The sequence below is a fragment of the Typopeltis vanoorti genome, chromosome 4, assembly GCF_054136105.1.
Source record: "Typopeltis vanoorti isolate ZY-2024b chromosome 4, IOZ_Tvanoo_1.0, whole genome shotgun sequence".
Classification (NCBI taxonomy): Eukaryota; Metazoa; Arthropoda; class Arachnida; order Uropygi; family Thelyphonidae; genus Typopeltis; species Typopeltis vanoorti.
The window spans coordinates 136,474,134-136,494,119 of NC_143552.1; the positions used below are offsets into that span (position 1 = coordinate 136,474,134).

Consider the following 19,986-nt stretch of genomic DNA (forward strand, 5'->3'; position numbering starts at 1 on the left):
ATAAATTTGGTATACATAGCTTTCTCTTATTACAAGTTAAGAGGATAAGAGTTTGGATTTGGTTGCTATGAACTCTTAACACTGAATAATGCTATGTTAATCTTTTAGAAAACAAAGAAACAAGGAAACAAAGCATTATGGCTGTATAAAAATTACCTGCTATGAGATTTACCTGTATGTCTAAAAAGAAATCTGTTTAATATATGCATTATTCCAATGTTTACCTATGGAAGTGAGACATGGACAACAATAAAAACCAGGAAGATAGGTTGTGTGCATGGCCCAAAGAGCCTTGGAAAGAAGAATGCTCCACATAACAAAAAGGGATAGAATAAGAAATACTGGAATTAGAGAGAGATGACTGGAGTAGACAATATTGTGGAGTGTTTTAAAGCATATAAATAGAGATGGGCTGGCCATATTAGTAGACTGCCAGATGAAACATGGACAAGAACTGAGTAGATACCAAGAGAAGGAAAAGTCACCAAAGAACGAGATGGAGGGATGATCTACAAAGGCTTGATATGAGATGGTGGACATTGGCTAAAGACAGAAATGGAAAGTTAAGGGGGAGGCCAATATACAGCAGTGGATGGAAAGAAGCTAAAGAAGAAGAAAAAAAGAATCTTCTAGAATACATGTGTGTGTGTGTGTGTTTCTGTAAAATATATTCTTCAAAACAACATACCACCATAGTCATCAACTGCCTAAGGGCAGTAGATGACTGTGTTCGCAAAAACATCATAAAATTGACTTCATCATCATCATCATCATCAAATTCCTGCCATGTACCCTCAAGGGGTTTACAGGATATGATAGTACAACATGAAAAATTTACATCATTACTAACTTCCTATCTACAATTTTCCTCCAAATCAGTCTGTTACTTGTCAAGACTCCAACATTACCAGATCTTATATTTCTATCATTTCTATCATCTAAGGCACTTTTTACCATATCAATCCACCTATATCTTGGTCTTCCTCTGGGTCGTTTTCCTGCCAATCTGACAGAGAACACTTGTTTTGATAATCTTTCCTCTCCCATTCTGTTTAAGTGACCATACCACCTGAGATTAACTCTGATAAAATTGACTTAATATCACTATTCTTCCACAAATGACTATATTTCATTAACTCAAAATATAGGCAGGTAAGAAAAAATAATATGACCATTAAAATGAATGCTATTAATTATTTATTTAGATAATTGTTCATTGGATCTGCAATCGTATTTATTAATCTGAGTGTTTGTTTGTAAGAACAACTAGAATTGTAGAGGATCATTCAGAAGAATGTTCTGAATATAAGAAAGTTATAAAAATCATGTAGGTCATAATATGTTAAATAAATAATCTTTCAATTATAATTCAAGTCAACTCATTCCGTTTATAACTGAACAGTTTTTCCTTATCCCATTCTTTGCCCTAAAATAATATAGACATATTAAAGGTGACAAAAGAATATTATACAATACATTATAGGAGAACACTTTTATTCAATTATGTTCAAGAAATGTGTGTACAACAATTCATACACACACATTATACAGTTAACATCCCAGTACAAAAATACTTTTCACAGATAAAAAGCTGCCGGAGCTCGTGACATATATACTATTTACATTAACAATAAAAATAAAGATTAAATTAGCTATACATACAGTTACAACTGCTATAAAAAATCATCAAACTCCATATAATCCTCTTCTCCAGGTTGGAATTGATCTAATGAAATAAATATCCAGATATTAAAATGCATGAAAGTTTAAACTAATTTAAATGTAATTTTGATTTAAATATATGTTGACAGATATGGAGGTAGCAGAGTTTTAGCTCCCACAAAACACACAAATTGCACAGATAATGCACACAATTTATAGTCAAAAATATATTACAACCAATAGTGATATTGGTTTAATAACACAGTGATGTATCTATCAGCATGGGACTTTCATTATACACAATAATCAAGTAATTAATTACTAGCAGATAAATATACGCATAGCACAACTTAATGGAAAGTGGTACTTCTATTATGTCATGTCCTAATGAAGAGTACCTCAGCCAGTGTTGTTAGCTGAGTGAAAAGCTAACAACACTGGCTGAGGTACATGAGAAATAATTATTATTATTATTACCCCAAGATCTTAAGGAGTCAAAGACTCATCTGGGAGGTCCTTTTATCACACACACATCTCATCATACCGTATCTTAAACACACTCAAACTCCTTGCAGACACCACACTCTCAGGCAAGGCATTCCAATCATTCACAACTCTGCACGAAAAAAACCTGCTCCCTCACTCCCCTACTCACACCCTCTTTATACAATTTCCAGGGAGGATCTCTGGTTCTCCCCTGATCTCCCACTATTCTCTGTAAAACTTCTCCGCCATCGATCCTATACCAACCCCTTACCAACTTGTAGGTCTCTATCATATCTCCCCTCTTCCTCCTGTCCACTAGACTCTGCAAATTACATCTTCTCAATCTTTCCTCATACTCGACATTCCAGAGGTCAGAAACGACCTTAGTCAGTCACCTTTGGACCCTTTCCAACAACATTTCATCCTTCTGAAAACACGGTGACCAAATCTGGACACAATAGTCCATGTGTGGCCTAAGCAAAGCCTTATACAACAGAACAAGAATCTCCCTACTTCTACACATCAGTGTCCTCTGCATCATTCCAAGAAGCCTTTGTGTTGTCTTCACAATTTTAGCAACATGTCCCCTAAATTTTAGATCCTTATCCACTATCACCCCAGATCTCTTATTTCCTCTACCTCCAACAATATATTCTCACTAATCATAAATTCTGCATCCCATCTTTGTTTTCCAAATTTTAAAACCTTACATTTTGCAACATTGAATTCACATCCCCATTTCTGTGTCCAATCACACAATTTATTCAAGTCTTCTTGTAAGGCCACAACATCTTCACTACTCTTTATGGTTCGTCCAACTTTGTATCATCTGCAAACAACTGAATATCTCCATCCAAATCTTCGCCAATATCATTAATATACAAGTTAAACAGTAATGGCCTAAAACAGACCCCCCCCCTGAGGCACTCCACTAGTGACTTTCCCTTTCCTGGATATCGTACCCCCATACACAACTTGTTGATACCTATCAGATAGCCAGTCTCCAATCCAATGTACTAATCTAATATCCAACCCCATCTGCTCTAGTTTGACTGTCAACTTATCATGAGGTACTCTATCAAAAGCCTTTGCGAAATCCAAGTATATTACTGTGTATCCTTTTCCTCTGTCCAAGGAAACAGTCACTTTATTGTAATAAGTAAGTAGATTACTAAAACATGACCTCCCTTTAACAAATCCATGCTGTCCATCAAAGATAATACCATTGTTGTCAACCCAACTCTGGATCCTAGTTCTCACAAGCTTCTCCAACAACTTAACCACAACACCTGACACACAGATAGGCCTACAGTTTGATGCTTGAGTTCGATCACCTCCTATACGAAGTGGCACAATCTTGCCCTTCTTCCACTCCTTAGGAATTTGACCGAGTGCAAGACTCGTATTAAAAAAATATGTCAAGGCAGGTGTCAACTCCCTGGCACATTCCTTCAGAATATGCGGTGATATATTATCAAGTCCCACAGACTTATTTACATCTAGTTTACTCAACTCCCCAAACACCTCTTGCTCACTTACAGTCAGTCTCTCCTCCCCATCATCAAATGCTGTCAATCTCTCCATGAAGTCACATTCACAAGATTGAAAGATCTTTATGACCTGCTGATTTAGTATCTCCACCACACATTCTGCAACAGCTGTCTTTATACCATTTTCTCCAATCAATGTCATCCTTCCATAATCATTCTTTCTTTTGCTGGCTACATATCGAAAGAACTCCCTAGGATTCTTTTTGGCTTCATGAGCTAACTGCTGTTCATACCTCTCTTTAGCTACTCTCACCAACCAAGTCACCCTCCTTGCCTGGTCTTTGTAGACCTCATGAAATTGGTTATTTCCACTTCTCTTATGCTGCCTCTACAATGCCTTTTTTCTCTGTATCGCATGCTTAATCTCTTTATTCATCCATCTCACACCTACTTTATTTAACATTCTCACCCTTGGAATACATTGCATCTACTAGATAGTTTTTGAAAATCCCCCAAGCTGCACTGATCTCTTTTCCAGCTAACTCTTCATTCCATGCTATACCCGCAAGCTGTCTCCTGAGCGCTTCATAATCATCCATCTTGTAGTTCCACATATACCCTTTTCTCACAGGGGTCCTTGCACTGCTGGCAACCACCCAGGTAATCATCCAAGACCCTTAATCCTCGTGTGCCCTCTGTTACATACTATCTGAGGTAGTTATCCCTCAAAAACTCAAGAAACTCATTTTCTTTACTTCCAGTTGCTATCTCATCATGCCAGTCTATATTGCCATAATTAAAATCACCCATAATGATCACCCTTTTCTTATTTGCTTGGCTAATTTGACTAAACATTTCACTATCACCACCATCCACATTACCTGGTCTATAACAACATCCCACCAAGTATTTGATTCCATTCACCTCTATCTCACATCATACTGCCTCAAAACTACTGGCACTATTTCCATCTTGCATCTCTACTTTGTATGGACATAACTCTTTCTCTATCATCAATAGCACTCCCCCTCCCTTTTTACCCCTTCTATCCTCACAAAACACATCATACCTGTCATCCTCTTCCAACCATGTCTCACTTATTCCGACAATCTTTGGGTGAACACACAATTAGTGCAATTATTTCATCTGCCTTGTTTCTTATACTTCTAGCATTTGTATACAAACTCAACAGCTCATTTCTGGATCTACAGCTAGTTCCACTGATACCACTCACTCGATGTGATCTCTCCATGCTCGACTGGGGCCATTTCCCTTTCTGCTTCTTCATTTTAGAACCCTTTTCAATTCCAACTGTTTCCTCTTAATCCCTGGTCACCCCATTCCTTTCCTGCCTACCATAATAAATGCTCTCACCTCCTCTTGGGGCATCCACCTTTCTCACACTGTATACCCCTGTCCACCCTGAGCCTTCCCGTTTCCCTGTTCCTCTTGCACACCCATTCTCTCATTTTCTATACTCATACCACTCACTTCCCCATTCATATCCACCTCTTCAATCTCTCCTGTCTTACTCTCCTGCTCTTTCACATCACTTCCCTCTCAATCTAATTCATTCTCTCTATTCACTTCTCTACCTTCCAGAAGCAGTCTCTCCAAGCGACTCACACCATAACCACTCAAATGCAGTCCATCGCTCCCATACAGCTCACTTTGTCCCTCAAACTCATTCCACACATTAACAAACTGTACTCCCATCTCCTCACACATTTCAGCCAGCTTGTCATTCACAATCCTTGCTCTCCGCCTCATATCACCACAGTCATACCTAGGCAACATGCTGACTACCCTTCTTGTTACACTATTCTCTTTTATCCTTCCAAGCAACCTAGGATTCTTGGTTGATAATACTATTAACTATTAATACTATTAACTCTTTTGCTCGCTCCTACCTCATATCCAATGCCTCAATCACTCTAACTCATTTTACAGCCTGGAAAACATACCTTGTGCATTCTATCCTCTAGCACACCTTTAATAATGGAGTCCCCATACAACGCCACTCGCGCATCTTCGTTAACTCTTTCATGCCATCATGATTTATTTTAATAGTTTTGACCTGAATTCTCTTCATTTCATTCTGCATCCATTTCATTTCTTGCCTCATCCAATCCAATTCAACTTCCGAATCTTGCGACACATTCTCTCTATCATTCAATCTTTCTAACTCTCGATCCCCTCTTCTCACTTTCACTCTCATTCATCCTTCTTTGTTTCCGTACTTTCGGTCCAACATACATCCAACTTTTGCTATCATCCTTCTCACTTTCACTCTCATTCATCTTTCTTTGTTTCCATACTTTCGGTCTAACATGCGTCCAACTTTTGCTATCATTTTTCTCACTTTCTCTCATTCATCTTTCTTTATTTCCATACTTTCAGTCCAACATGAGACCAACTTTCGCCATCATTCATTCTTTCGATTTTTGCGTCACGCCATTTCTAGTTTCGTTCATTCTCTCAATTTCGTTTCCTTCTGCCACTCTCACCTCACTTTCGTTCCTTTTAACATCCATTACGGTTTTAAAATTGCTCTTTTTCTTTTTTACTGATTTTTTAACATTTTTTCACCTCTCTTTCTCACCATCCTTCTCTTTCAAATGTGCACTCATTTTCCCTGCGACATTCTCGCTACTAACACTTTCTGTCATCAATTTCATATTTGCATTCATCAGTTCCTCATTCAGGTCACGCTTCACACACACCCTTCTTCCATCCGCTCTAAACATCCACAAATCATTTATGTAATCGAAAGAATAAATACTAATAAAAAATAATAATACTCACTAATAATTCAAATCTTACTGTAGGCATGGACATTTATAAATGCCTTTAGGTGTAACAAATGAATTTCCTTGTCCAATGTGAATAACATCACTACCTTGCTTAATGGAGGCTTGCAGTGGCTCAAAGTTTTGTTTTGTTCAAAGTTTTGTTTCTCTAGTGGAATTTAGGTTTACAATCTTTCTTGAATGGGATCCACATAAAAATCAAAAAAGTGGTAAAGCTGTAAAGTGGCAAGTACAATTTGACATCTGTAGCTAAACAGATGTCAAAGTTAGGCTGGTACAATAAAAAAACTAAACATTATTAATTCTACAGGTTTTGCATTCCTTCTTCAGAAAATAAAAACATAATATGTAAAATTACCTATCAGGAACAAAAAAGGGTCGGGTTTGTGGGCTTCATGAATATATTGTGGCCTCAAATTATTGGCATTAGTGAGACCTGGCTCTCAGAAGAAGATGTACTGACTGTTATTGAGTATATTTTTAGGAAAGAATAGACAAGATAGCAGGGGGGGGGGATGCTAATGATATCAAATGATTTCAGTCCAGTTGGGATACAAAGCTCTAATTGCTATATTAGTAAACGTTTTCAATGTAGCTATGAATTTGAAGCTATATAGTGTTAGGTGGATTCTAACAAGATCAAATACACGGTAGAGTTCGTTACAAACCTAGTAGGTCAGCTAGTATACCAGGAGAGGATGGAGGTGTGAGTCAGTCCAAGAAGATATATCTGATCATAGGCCAGCCAAGTTGGCTGAGTAGATAGCACACCTGCTCTCCAACCAACAGGTCATGAGTTTGAGTCCCACCACGGGCATGAGTGTTTGTAAAAGTCTGCTGCAGATGAGCTTGTATAGCCCCTTGAGTTTATAAGGCTTGTCTTAAAAAAAAAAATCTTGGTGCTGTTGATAGTAGTGAGGGGAGGTGAAGAGTGGCCTTTCTTGTTTAGAATAAGACATAATTGTGTTTTGGTGATGAGGAAGTTGACAAGACTGTAGTCATCCCACTGAAATATGCCAAGGAGATTAGTGTTTAAGGTACTATGATATCTTGTAGCTTGAGATATATAAGCATTGAAGCACTTATCAAATGAAAAAGAGGATTGGAGAGTACTGTCATCAGCAAAACTATATATAGGATTTGAGATTAATGACAGTAAGTCATTTATGAATAGGAGAAAAACTCAAGCACTGTGGGGAAGTAAAGTAAAACTTCAACCTGTAATGAAGCTATCCACCATGACATATAGCGAATGACCAGACAGCAGTCCAACTGCAAAATGGTGAATGGTAGACCATAAAATGGAATTTGACCAGACTCAGTCAAATATCCTGGAAATGTCTACAGTGGCTAGATGTGTTTTGCCAAACTGAAATTTCCTTAGCAAGAGTCCACAGAGACCAGCTGTAGATCCAGAGTGGCAGAATACATATTTGTGGTCATTGATTAACTGTGAGCATGCAGGTGGTAAAGGAGCTGAATGGTGATGATTTTCTCTATTATTTTGATGAAACTTTGTGAATACAGGCTTGTTTCCATGCTATAGGATAGATGCCAAATGAGTAGAAAACTTGTTATAAACATAGCATTGAAGTATCTCTCAATATGTACTGGTTTACCATATGTAAGTTTGCTCTAGTCAAAGATCCTAAGGAAAATCTTTGAAATGGGAAAATTCAGAAATGGGAGAGACTTATTATTTTCTAATTCTACTGTGAAGCAGATATGAAGGTGGATAGTCTTTATATTCTTCTAGTTGCTCCTTAGATCATGGCCAGATGAAAATTGGTAGCATAACAGATAAATTATTGGTATTAAATAGAAGTTCTCTAATGATGCTCTAATGCTCATCTTTCCAAGGACACTCCATGAATGAGTTAATCAGAAGTGGTTTTTCAGGCAGTACCAAGTTAGTCACCAACATGATAGTAGCAGTATAACATTTTATTATTTTTTAATGGATAACTCAATTGTTTGCTCAAAAAAATAATAAATAAAAACTGGACCTTCTGAATAAGTGTACTTTATAGGTACAAATCTTCAAAATAATAACGGTGACCTGAGTTGCCTTTTTGTACACTAATAAAAAAACTTGCTCAAAAGAATATTAAGTCCTGAAAAACAAGCTTAGTGTGTAATACAACCACAATCACTTATCAAATGACAATACAGTTTATGCTCACTATAGCAGTTATAAAAATTTAAATCACTCACTATAACAAATTTCCAAAAAAGTCTCTAACTAAAGCACCATAGGCTGAATACTAAAGGAAATTCAATATAATAAACTGTCCAATATATCCTGTTGATTTTGAATATTTAACATATTCAAAAAACTTCTGTGGTACCTACAGCTTTGGCTACAGTGGGACTTGATTATATTTTTAAAGAAGCATAAGCATAATGATATATCTGCATTCTTGAGCAAAATTATTTTATGGTAACTGGGCTAGCAAGTTTTCTCTTGTCTTTCACTGCAAGTTATGGTTGATGGATTTTTCTCTCAATACATGGGTGCCCCAAGGAGTCAGTTCTACTGCCTATCCCCCTTTCCCCTATATAATGGTGATCTCTTAATGACCATGAACCTTATTCATGCTTTTTCTGATGATGGTATACCTCCATTCCTCCTTCCTCACTTGACAATCTTAGTGTATGAACATATACCAAGTTTCACTATTTTCTACAGGCAGAGCTGAAAAAATATTGATCTCCATATCATTCTTCAATGAGATGAGAACAACTTAGTCATCTTCCATGCTCCAAAACTCAGTCTTGCCTTCTTTCTTAGAAAAAAGGTATAATGGCTTACCTCCTCCTTATCCCTAATAATTTCCACTTGCCAGACAGAGCAAACTCGCTTTTTAGGCTGATATATGCCTCTGTCCTAACATATACACATCATAATCAAAGGTTTTGCAACCTCCAAAGAACTCGGGGTCATTTTCTGCTCAAGACATTACTTTTCACCAGTTTATAACTATACAAAGCCCAAATTTGCTGATCTTAGCATATCGTTTGGGGTTGTTTGAGAATCAAAGCCAAATAACTGGAAGAGACCTCCACATTGTCTTTATGGAATGTGGAAACTGATTGGGGCTTCTGACCTAATGTTCAATCCTCCCCCCCCCACCTCATATAGTGTGCCCCATTAGTAGTTATTAGATATTCATTAGGTACTGAACGAACAAGAATGGACTGCCAAATTGGGATTTATCCAACCAAATTGTATTCTCTATTAGCTTAAACTGTAAATAGTGATGATGAGATTTCATTCCGAATGAGGCATTGCCCAATTAAACAAGGCCTCTTCTGTTTTCATCAGGAACCAAAATGAATACTGAAAAGTCAGCAACTGGAACAAACTCAAATTCAACATCTAAAAAAGAGGGATTAACCCAACATCAGAAGAACTGAAAATAGGAACCATCGATATAAGGAGTATCAGTGGAATCGAATTTGCAGAACTGGAAAAGTGCCACATGAACATAATTGGCATTACTAAGACAAAAACAGGTAAGAGCTTACTAAATAATAAGGATGTTATACTCAGGCAATAATGATCAAGGAAAGGAAAGAGAAGTGACAGCATTCACCACCAAACATGAAGATAAACTTCTTGATTGGAAGGCAGTTTCAAGTAGAGTTATGTGGGCAAATTTCAAAATGGTGAAATAGACAATGAAACTTAGTTTGTCTGTGGTCCCACAGAAGGAAGAAGAGGAGGAATTTTTTGAGTCATTAGAGCAAGCAGCTGACAAAGAAAATGAAAAAAAGTAGTTATTGTTTGAGATCTAAACAGCAAAGTAAGAAATGAATCTCACCAGACATATAGGAAAGTTTCAAATTTGGAGAAATGGACAAAGCTAATAATAACAGTGAGTATTTGCTGGATTTGTGCTCAGGACATGGACTAGTCATTACTAATACCATGTTCCACATAAAGATATGGACAAGTTCATGTGGTGAGAATACGTAAGTAATGCCTTACTGACTATGTCATTGTTGATAATGATATTTTCTTGCTGATTCAGAATACAAGAGCATTGGAAGAAATTGGAAGTTATCATCACTTAGTGGTAAGTAGGATAAAAATAAATATCTGAAAAGAACAGTATGTAAGAAAGCTTTAAAGACAACCAAAGTTGAGAATTTTATTATTATTATTACATAACACTTCCAGAGAGTCCAAAGACTCATCAAGGGAGGGCACCTACTCTACAACTCTCTGTCTCCACCAATCCACCAACCACAACTACCTTCACCATTTACACCAATGCCATCTACTACCACCATTAGTATTTTCACAGACAATCACAAACATCCATGTCCATGGCAGGATTCGAACCTGCAGCCTTTTGGCTTGGCTGGAGAGCGGATATGCTAACCACTCTGCCAACCAGGCCACCCAATTTTTTAGAGGTAAACCAGAGACTCAACTATACAAATATTATTGAAGAAAAAATGAAATGGTTCAAAAACAAGAACCAAAGATTGAAGTCTCAGTGGCAAACTCTGAAGAAAACATTGATTGACAGTAGGAAGGCATGTGGTGAAGTTGTCTGCAAGGATAGAAAAATCAGAACACCATAGTGGACATAAGATGTTAAAGAAGCAGTCCTGGACAAGAAGAAAGCACACCGAAAGTTCCTAGCAAATAAGTTCGCAGATGCCCTAAAAGAATACAGAAAAAAATGTAAGAGAGCTAAGCTATGCATAAAAGTAGTTAAAATAAAGTCATGGGAAGACTTTGGTAAGAATATAGAAAATAAATATCAGGAAGGTGGTAAAGTATTCTGGAGACAATTGAAATTCTTACAAAGAGGAAAGAGTAGCATAAAACAAATCAAAGATGATAAAGGTGACATGAAAACTGAAGGATATCCTAGACATTGGGAGTAATTAGTTTGAAAGGCAAAAAACAAGCAATGACAGATCAAAATAGCAAAAAAATTTCAAGAGGAACGCAAACAGAAGTACATATCAATACTTGAGGTAGAAAAAGTCATCAAAAACTTGAAATGCAGAAAGGCAGCTGGAGTAGATGACATCTGACCAAAAATGCTTAAATATGGTGGTATAAAAGTTTTGTAGTTACATAGCATAATTCTGAAGGTCTGTCAGAAGGCTGAATTCCATATGTTCGGAGTAGAGCTCTCATATAGTTTCCATCTATAAAAAAGGGAATAAAAGAATAAAAAGAATGTGAATGTGAAAATTACAGAGGAATTTCTCTATTAAGTGTTCCCAGGTAAGATTTATGCCATGAAAAGAGATCGAGAAAAATAAAAATTGGGAAAGAGAACCTTGGAGAAGAACAAGCTGGTTTCAGGCCAAGATCAAATTTTCGCTTTATGACAAACATTCAAGAAATCATGGGAATATGACAAGGATCTGTACTTAAGTTTTGTAGATCTGAAAAAGGCATATGACAAAGTATCCAGAGAAAAGCTTTTCAAAACACTATAATTATATGGGGTAAATAGAACATTATACAGAGCAACACATAGTCTATATTTAAGTTGTTCAGTCAGTAGTTAGAACTGAAGGATATATAGGATGATGTTTTGATGTTAAATCAGGTGTGAGACAAGGGTGTGTATTGTCTCCACCGTTATTCATCATCTATATGGATCACATTATGAAGAAAAGTGGTATTCAACATAATATTAAAACTGCAGATGTTAATCTCAGCTTTACTTTATCCAGATGTTGAACTCCTAAATACATCCAGTTCAAGTCTCCAGGATTTTCTAACTAAATTGCATAACAGCTTAAAAAATTTGGCTTGAAAATCAGCAATAAAAATACCAAAAATTTAAAATAAGCAGGAACATAGAAAATTTCAGCTGCATTCTCAATGGAGATCTGTAGAACATGTGAAATATTTCAGGTACTTTGATACAGTTTTTAGTGAAGATGGCAAAATAAATTTGAAATAGACAGCAGGAATAAGCAAAGCTGGAGAAGTGGGGAGCCAACTGAATAAATTTATATGTCATAATAGAGAAATTGGCCAAAACACCAAACTAGCAGTGTTGAAACCAATTTTAAGTTATGGATCTGAGATGTGGATTAGAAGTAAAGCACTTAATCCAAGTGCTTTATTTTTATTTTGAGAAAATTATAGGAGTGAACAGATGGCATCGTAGGAAGAATCATATTAAAAATGAATACATTAGAAAGGAACTTGGCATTTTTAGTATTCAACAATAGGTGAGCAAGATGGTATGGCCATGTGTAATTCTGTTTTAATCCTTTCTGAGTACTGTATACAATCCATTAAGCCTCCAACATGATGGTATGACCACTGAAATAGAATGGGAAAGGTTAGCAAAACAGGTATTTTATGTCAAGATGGCAAGAAACAGAGGAAGACCAAAGCCTAGATGGACTGAATCAGTCAGAAGTGCCTTAGAAGCACAAAATGTTAGACACATCAATATTAGAGTGATAGACTAATTTGGAGGAAATTTGTTGGTAGGAGAATAATAATAATGTAAACTTAATCATATAGTGCTGTCATAGTAGCCTCGATACCCCTTGAGGGTCATATCAGGAAATTGATGATGATTTGATGATGAAAAACTTCCAGCTATTGAAAGAAAATAGATTCTTCCCTCTCTTAATCTCTGTCTATAAATACACATTACAATATGTTTTGCAAGCTCTCACGTGGGACCGATATTAAAAAAAAAAAAGCAAAGAAGGATAAATAAAGCCATGTGTACATACCTTTTTTACTAGTTTTGGAGAGTATATTTGTTAACACATAGACAATGTTTATAATTCTCAATTTCACTATTTGAAAGACATTACCTTATTAGAGACCTGTATATTTTCTTTCATCAGTACTTTTCAAAGGTCTCACTGACCTGACAAGTTTGTTTCAAGCTTCTTTGAGTTCTCCTTAGAGGAGAGGTAAAGTTGAAATTAACTAATAGAAGCTTGTGTTGAAATTAAAGAGATTGTGTGTTTACAATCAGTCTGATATTCAAACATTATCATTATTAAAATAATAATGTTTAAATTAAAAATTAAAAAGCTTGTGTTGAAATTAAAGAGATTGTGTGTTTACAATCAGTCTGATATTCAAACATTATCATTATTAAAAGGCTGAATGTTAGCTAATGCCATGATTCTGCAACTTTAGTAGCAGAATCATGGCATTAGTAGTTTCAAAATTTCTGAAGATGAAGAACAACAATTTAATATATTTACTGTTATCTAAGAATTAAATGTTTTTCTCATTAATTTATCAACTATGGAGTATCTAAAGTACCTATGTGGTAAATAAAGAGGTGGTGCTATGCCACTTGGTCCTATGTTTTTGCTTCTTTCCTTCCATGCAGCCGTTAACTGATGCAAGCGACTAGGATCTCGTTGCACATTAACTGTCACCTTAAAAAACAGAATAATACTTTCATATAAATGTGTATTAAATGTGCAGTAACATATGGTATACATAACAAACAAATTAAATCAAAACAATAATTAAAGAACCTGTAATTAAAGAAACTGTTAATAATTTAAAACAATAAACTTAGTAGTGAATAATAATGTATAATGCTCCATTTTGCTCATGATGTTCAAAAGTATATTTTGAGATTATCAGTCAATCACAAGATTACTTGTTTGAGTATTCCAAGAACACATTTGCCTAGATTTATATAGGATTTGGGAAATGGATATACAATAGACTTGCTCTTTATTACAACATACTGAAAACAACCCAATATATCTTGTCCTAGCATTAGAACATCATTCAAGTGGACTATACTATTTACAGTAGTACCAAAAACAAGAGTTCCCACACTAGGAATGGCAGAAGGTGAAAATGTTTCAGATCTTGCATCACCTGATATTTCACAAGTATCAGATGATGTACAATCTAGAAAATGAGGATAAAAGAAAACTTGTGCGTTAAGAGATAATATGCATTTAGGAGTGATTTATCTGAAATCAAAACTAATTGCTCTTAAACAGGCAATATAGTTAATTTTCAGAAAGCAGCATTAAATTGTGTACAATGTTATTCTGAATGAATACAGGTACATAAAACATAAAAGTGTAGTTTAATGAAACCTAAATTACACTTAAATTTTAAATGCAGAATATGAATTCTTTTAGCTGCATTGAAAATTTATGTGTAATTCAGTTTTCATTAAACTACACTTTTATGCTTTATGCAGGAAATATGCTTTATCCATATTTCTCAACAAACAAGCAATGTGATTCCTTAGATATGAGGGACCAGACAAAGCTCTCCACAGTATTTATATTACTACAGTGTTGTGTCCAGAAACATGACATATTAACCTCACTTTATATTTATTGAATGGATGACAAAAGATCATTAATTTAAACAATCAATAAAGTAAGGTCAATTACATCATGTCATGAACACAGAACATGAAGTCCACACCTACACTTATGTACAGTTATTTCATACACTAGAAAGAATGCTAAGTTGAAATGTATCCTCCCACACCCATGCTTGAATATATAATTTTCTGTAGCAGTATAAGTTGATTGAAATACTAACTTAACACCTTCCCACATAAGTAAGGAAATCATTATAAACAACCATAAAACATTGCACTGTGTAATCACTTTCTTGTATAACACTACTCTCTTATCACAATTATTATTATTTAGACAGGTATCTCCATTTTCACCCAATACCTATCACGAATCTCTTTAAAGTTATAACTTAAACATTAACTAATATAAATATAATTGTTTTGCCTAATTTTACTATTAAAAAGGTCTTATAAAACCCAAAACAGAAATTACAATAAAATTACATTATTATTAATTTCAATAGAGATACTGAATACCAAATTTCATTAAATTATTATAATCATTTTATATCATTTTAACAACAGTAAAAGTAAAAAATAAAATATAAATAATAATAAAACAGTCTAATTATAGCGACAGGGGAAAAAAGCTCATAAAGACTTGAACCAACATCGTCGTCATCAAATTCCTGATATGTAACTTCAAGGAATGTACGGAATACTATGAGAATACCATGAGTTTACATTATTATTATTATCCTAACATCCCCATGGAGTCACAGACTCCATGCTGTCTTAGGATTCTGGGAAGTCCCTTTTGTCATACTGCACCTTAAACACATACTAATTCTCTGCAGACAACATGCTCACATGTAATGCATTCCAATAATTCACAACTCTCCATGCAAAAAACCAGGTTCTCAATCCCTTGCTCACATCCCCCTTATACAGCTTTCAGGAATGATCTTTTGTTTTCTCCAATCTCCCACCATTTTAAGAAAAAACACTTCAATGTTAATCCTATAACAACCCCTTACTAATTTGCACATTTCTATCATATTGTAAAATTTTGTGTTATCTTGCTTTTTTTGTATGTATGGTTTTTCTTATTTGTTACTAATTTGCTATCTTGTCGGGCTGTGCCATATGTAAAACTTGCTATTTACTAAGTTGCACCTATTCTTGTTAATTTCTAACTCTCCCTACATGTTTTGCCCTCCAAGCCCTTCTGTCTTAAAATTTTGCCCCCCCCCCCCCTTCTTTTCTTGACCTTGCCTCCTGCCACACGTAAAGCTGACTCTATATCTAACTGTTGCTGGCTATACGATTGTGGTATACTTATTTTCTCACACTCTTCTGCCAGACAAATTTATTTGATTTACGACTGTGCCAATCTGGCAGAAATAATAGTCTAAAAGTTAAAATAATTAGGAACAAAGTTAAGGTCTTAGCTAAAATCTTCCTAACCATACAGCAAGTCGTGGCTATACCTAATCAACACATGCATACAGGTCTGCAATTTATTTAAGATAGTGTATTGGCAAATGATTAGATTAAATTGTTGTTCAAACAAAACATTTTATTCTAACTAAAAAGTTGAGATTACAAGATAGTGTGGAGTAACTGATTCTCTCAGCATACCTAACTCCAGCAATTATATTATACCATTAAATTATACACGTTCTGCATTCACTCAACCTTAACACACTACTTAGCATTATAAAATACATACTTAGCAATTAGTATAGAATAACTGTTCCCTCTTACATAACTACTTTCAGGATCTTCCCTTACACCAATATAATGTAAACACTTGCACTACTCTGATACTATACACAACACTGTACGAAGCTTTACCAATGACACTTATATGCAATTCTTATATACCTATATTCCAAGAAAAACATCAATATCACGTGTTTACTCACACTTCTTTCTATACATGCACAATCCTCTCTCATGAACAAAGCCTCTAACTTGAATCTTTGCCTTTATACAGGATACGTTTTCATACTCTATTGTTTTTTCCTCTACTGGTGGCTACTCATTGACAGGCATCTAGCCTTTCGCAGGGATCACAGTCAGATACACAGTGGGACATGTTGTCGGACGCACCTTGGAATTCTTTCCGGAACATTTGAAGAGGAATCATCATCAACGTAGTTCCGGCAATGGGTGCCAAGCCTCCAGTCAAGTGCTCCGAGTCATCGCCTCTTCTCCTCTCTTCCTATACAGCTGATAAAGGAACCAAAACACCAGCAGTTGCGGTGGCAGTAGTCCACGTAATCACTAATAATCCTCTCTTCTCTTCCCCTTTCAGCTCCTTAACTATGCTCTTGCTCTTTGTTCCCAACTTTGGAATGTCTGTGATTACCTGGTGGCACGGTGACGTCACTCCGGTCTTCTCGCCAAAAGTCTGTTTCAGGTGCTCAATTTATTTGCAACAACTTGCAAACAAATTGAGCAAATTGACTAACAACTTATGTAATAATCTATCAAAAGTCATTGCAAAGTCAAAGTATACTACTGTGAATCCTTCTCCCATGTCCAATGCTGCTGTCACCTTATTGTAATAAGTAAATAGATTACTAAAACATGATCTCCCTTTAGCAAATCTGTGCTGTCCATCAAAGATAAAACCATTGTTGGCAATCCAATTTTGGTTCCTGATTCTCAACAGTCTTTCCAACACTTTAATGACAACACCTGACATATAGATTGGCCTATAATTTGATGTTTGAATTCTGTCATCTCCTTTATGAAGCAGTACAATCTTGCCTTCCTTCCACTCCTTTGGAGCTTGCTCCATGTAAGACTGATATTAAACAAATATGTCAATTCTGTGGTACATTCCTTCAAAAAAATGTGGTAATATATCATAATATATCATCAAGTCTCATAGTCAAATCTCATAGATTGGCTGCTAGAGGGCCAGGCGGTTGGTCATGTTTTCAGGGAGCTCCCGAAAGCTAAGTATAATTTTGCATGAAAATTAGAATATAGGTTAAAATCATAACGTAATATTGTCTAATTTTGGTAGCTTGTGGTGTCAGTGTGATTTTGGTGTCAATTCCGTTATTTAATTTAGTATTTAACGATACGTTTCATAGATTTGAATATGGCGCCAATGCGACGTAAGATAATGGTGTCCAAAAATACGACGCCATTGTTCAAAAACTATAATGTGAGAGAATTTGTCCAATATGATGTGTGTAGAATGTATGCATTCCTGAATGAGGCTGGAGTTTGGATTGAAAGTGATAGTGATGGGAGAATGTGCAGAAAGTGTAAGAAAAGTGAGGAGTTGAATTATGTGTCAGGTTGTGAGACAGCTATGGTTGAAGAAAGCCAGAATGTGAGTGAAAATAGTGGCTTGATAGGGAATTGCAATGTACAAGATGGCAATGAGAGCAGTGATCTAAGAAAGAGTGAGAGCAACTATACAGAGAGAGAAAGTGGTTTGAATGATAAAAAAAATGAGGAATTATTTGTAGGAAGTGAGATCGCAAGGTTGCGCGCAGTGATACACAATGCGCAGCGGCAATTAGAGCACCTGCAAAACTCTTTCCAGAGTGATTCGGCTAACGTAAATAACCAGCGTAAGAGTGGGCGAGTTTCTGAAATGAAGGAAAGAGTGTTGTATGGTGACTTGTTATTAAGAGGAGTGATAGGTGGGAGTGTAACTAAATCATACTTACCGGGTGCGAAATTTAGGGATGTAAGTGAGAGTATTAGAGTGCAAAAACAGAGGGTGAAAGAATTAATAATTGTGGTGGGTACGAATGAATTGAAAGGTGATAAATTTTTTATGAGAGAGGACTTGAAAGTATTGTTAAAGGTAACGAAAGAAAAGAGTGACAGAGTTAGAATGGTGAGTCTGTTGCTGCAGTATGACAGAGAGGAGTTTAGAAGGAGGGCCATAATCGCAAATGACATTATGTGCAGGTTATGCAAACGGTGTGGTGTGGAATTCGTGGACGTGTGGAATGAGTGTGATGGGCGAAAGGACTTATACAAGATGGATGGCCTGCATTTGAATGGGCTTGGTGTGCGAAGACTGGAAAAAGTGTTGCTGAATGAAGTGAAAATGGATGTGCAGAACCAGGGAAACTAGAACTACCAAGGATTGGGGGGGGGGAGTGGATATGCAGACATCAGTGAGACAGTTGAGTGTAAAAATGCATATAATGTATCTGAGCCAGCACTAAGGACAAAAAATGGGAATGGGATATTTAGAATAACGCATCAAGATAGGGTTGGAACAAAGGGATCACTGCATTTCATGTATACTAATGCCAGGAGTATTAGGAACAAGAAGGAAGAATTTTTGGCCTTGATCGGCTCTTCCTGGCCACAGGTTATTGGCATTAGTGAAACATGGCTGACGAAAGATGATATAGTTAGTGGGATAGAATGTGTAGGTTATAGTGTGTTTAGGAGGGACAGAGAGAATAAAATGGGGGGAGGGGTGTTATTGATGATAGCTGATGAACTGCAACCAAGGAGAATTGAAGTTGTATTGCAGGATAGTGAAAGGAGCTGATTTGAGGCTATTTGGTGTGAGATTGAGATTGGCAGAATAAAATATACAGTTGGGTGCTGCTATAGACCAGGTGATGGAATAGATGGTGGAGATAGTATGCATAAACAAATTGATGAAATGAGTGGAAGGAGGGTAATTATTATGGGGATTTTAATTATGGTAACATTGATTGGAAGGAGGAGAGGACACATGTGAGGAAGGAAATGGATTTTATTCAATTATTAAGGGATAACTATCTGAGACAGCATGTAATTGAAAATACTAGGGGTGTGAGAGTGCTTGACCTGGTAATAGCATCTCACAATTTGACTGTAATGAATATGACCATGTTGCCACCTATTGGTGAGAGTGATCATAAGGTCTTGACCTGGGAGGGGGCTAAAGGTGTGGAATTTTTGATTAAGACAGGGTATATGTGGAATTACTGTGCTGCAAGTATGACAAGCTTAGGAGATTGCTTGGATCAGTGCCATGGCATGTACAACTGCAAGGGCTGGATGTCGATAGAGCATGGGAAGTGGTCAAGGAGCATTTACAGGAGGTTATGGCTGATTGTATACCTAGGGTCCGAATAGTAAAACAAGTAGGGGTTAAATGGATGAATAACACCATTAAGCTTGAGCTGCAAAAAAAGAAACAACTGTGGAGGGAATTTAAAGAAAGGGGTGACCTGCAGGCACATGAACGATATA

General features: G+C 36.2%; 1 protein-coding gene across 2 annotated transcripts in view; it reads right to left on the bottom strand.

The window, feature by feature from the left end:
- Positions 1–1,477: 1,477 nt before the first annotated feature.
- Positions 1,478–19,986, bottom strand: part of LOC150107697 (coiled-coil domain-containing protein 112-like) — a 203,512-nt gene continuing 185,003 nt past the window's right edge. For both annotated transcript variants that reach the window (XM_090391470.1, XM_090391471.1), the window contains 2 exons: positions 13,731–13,849; positions 1,478–1,726 (listed from right to left, as the gene is read on the bottom strand). In XM_090391470.1, the coding sequence (XP_090247596.1) occupies positions 1,687–1,726; positions 13,731–13,849 (159 nt within the window). In that variant the 3' untranslated portion in view covers positions 1,478–1,686. The remainder of the gene's footprint in view (positions 1,727–13,730; positions 13,850–19,986) is intronic.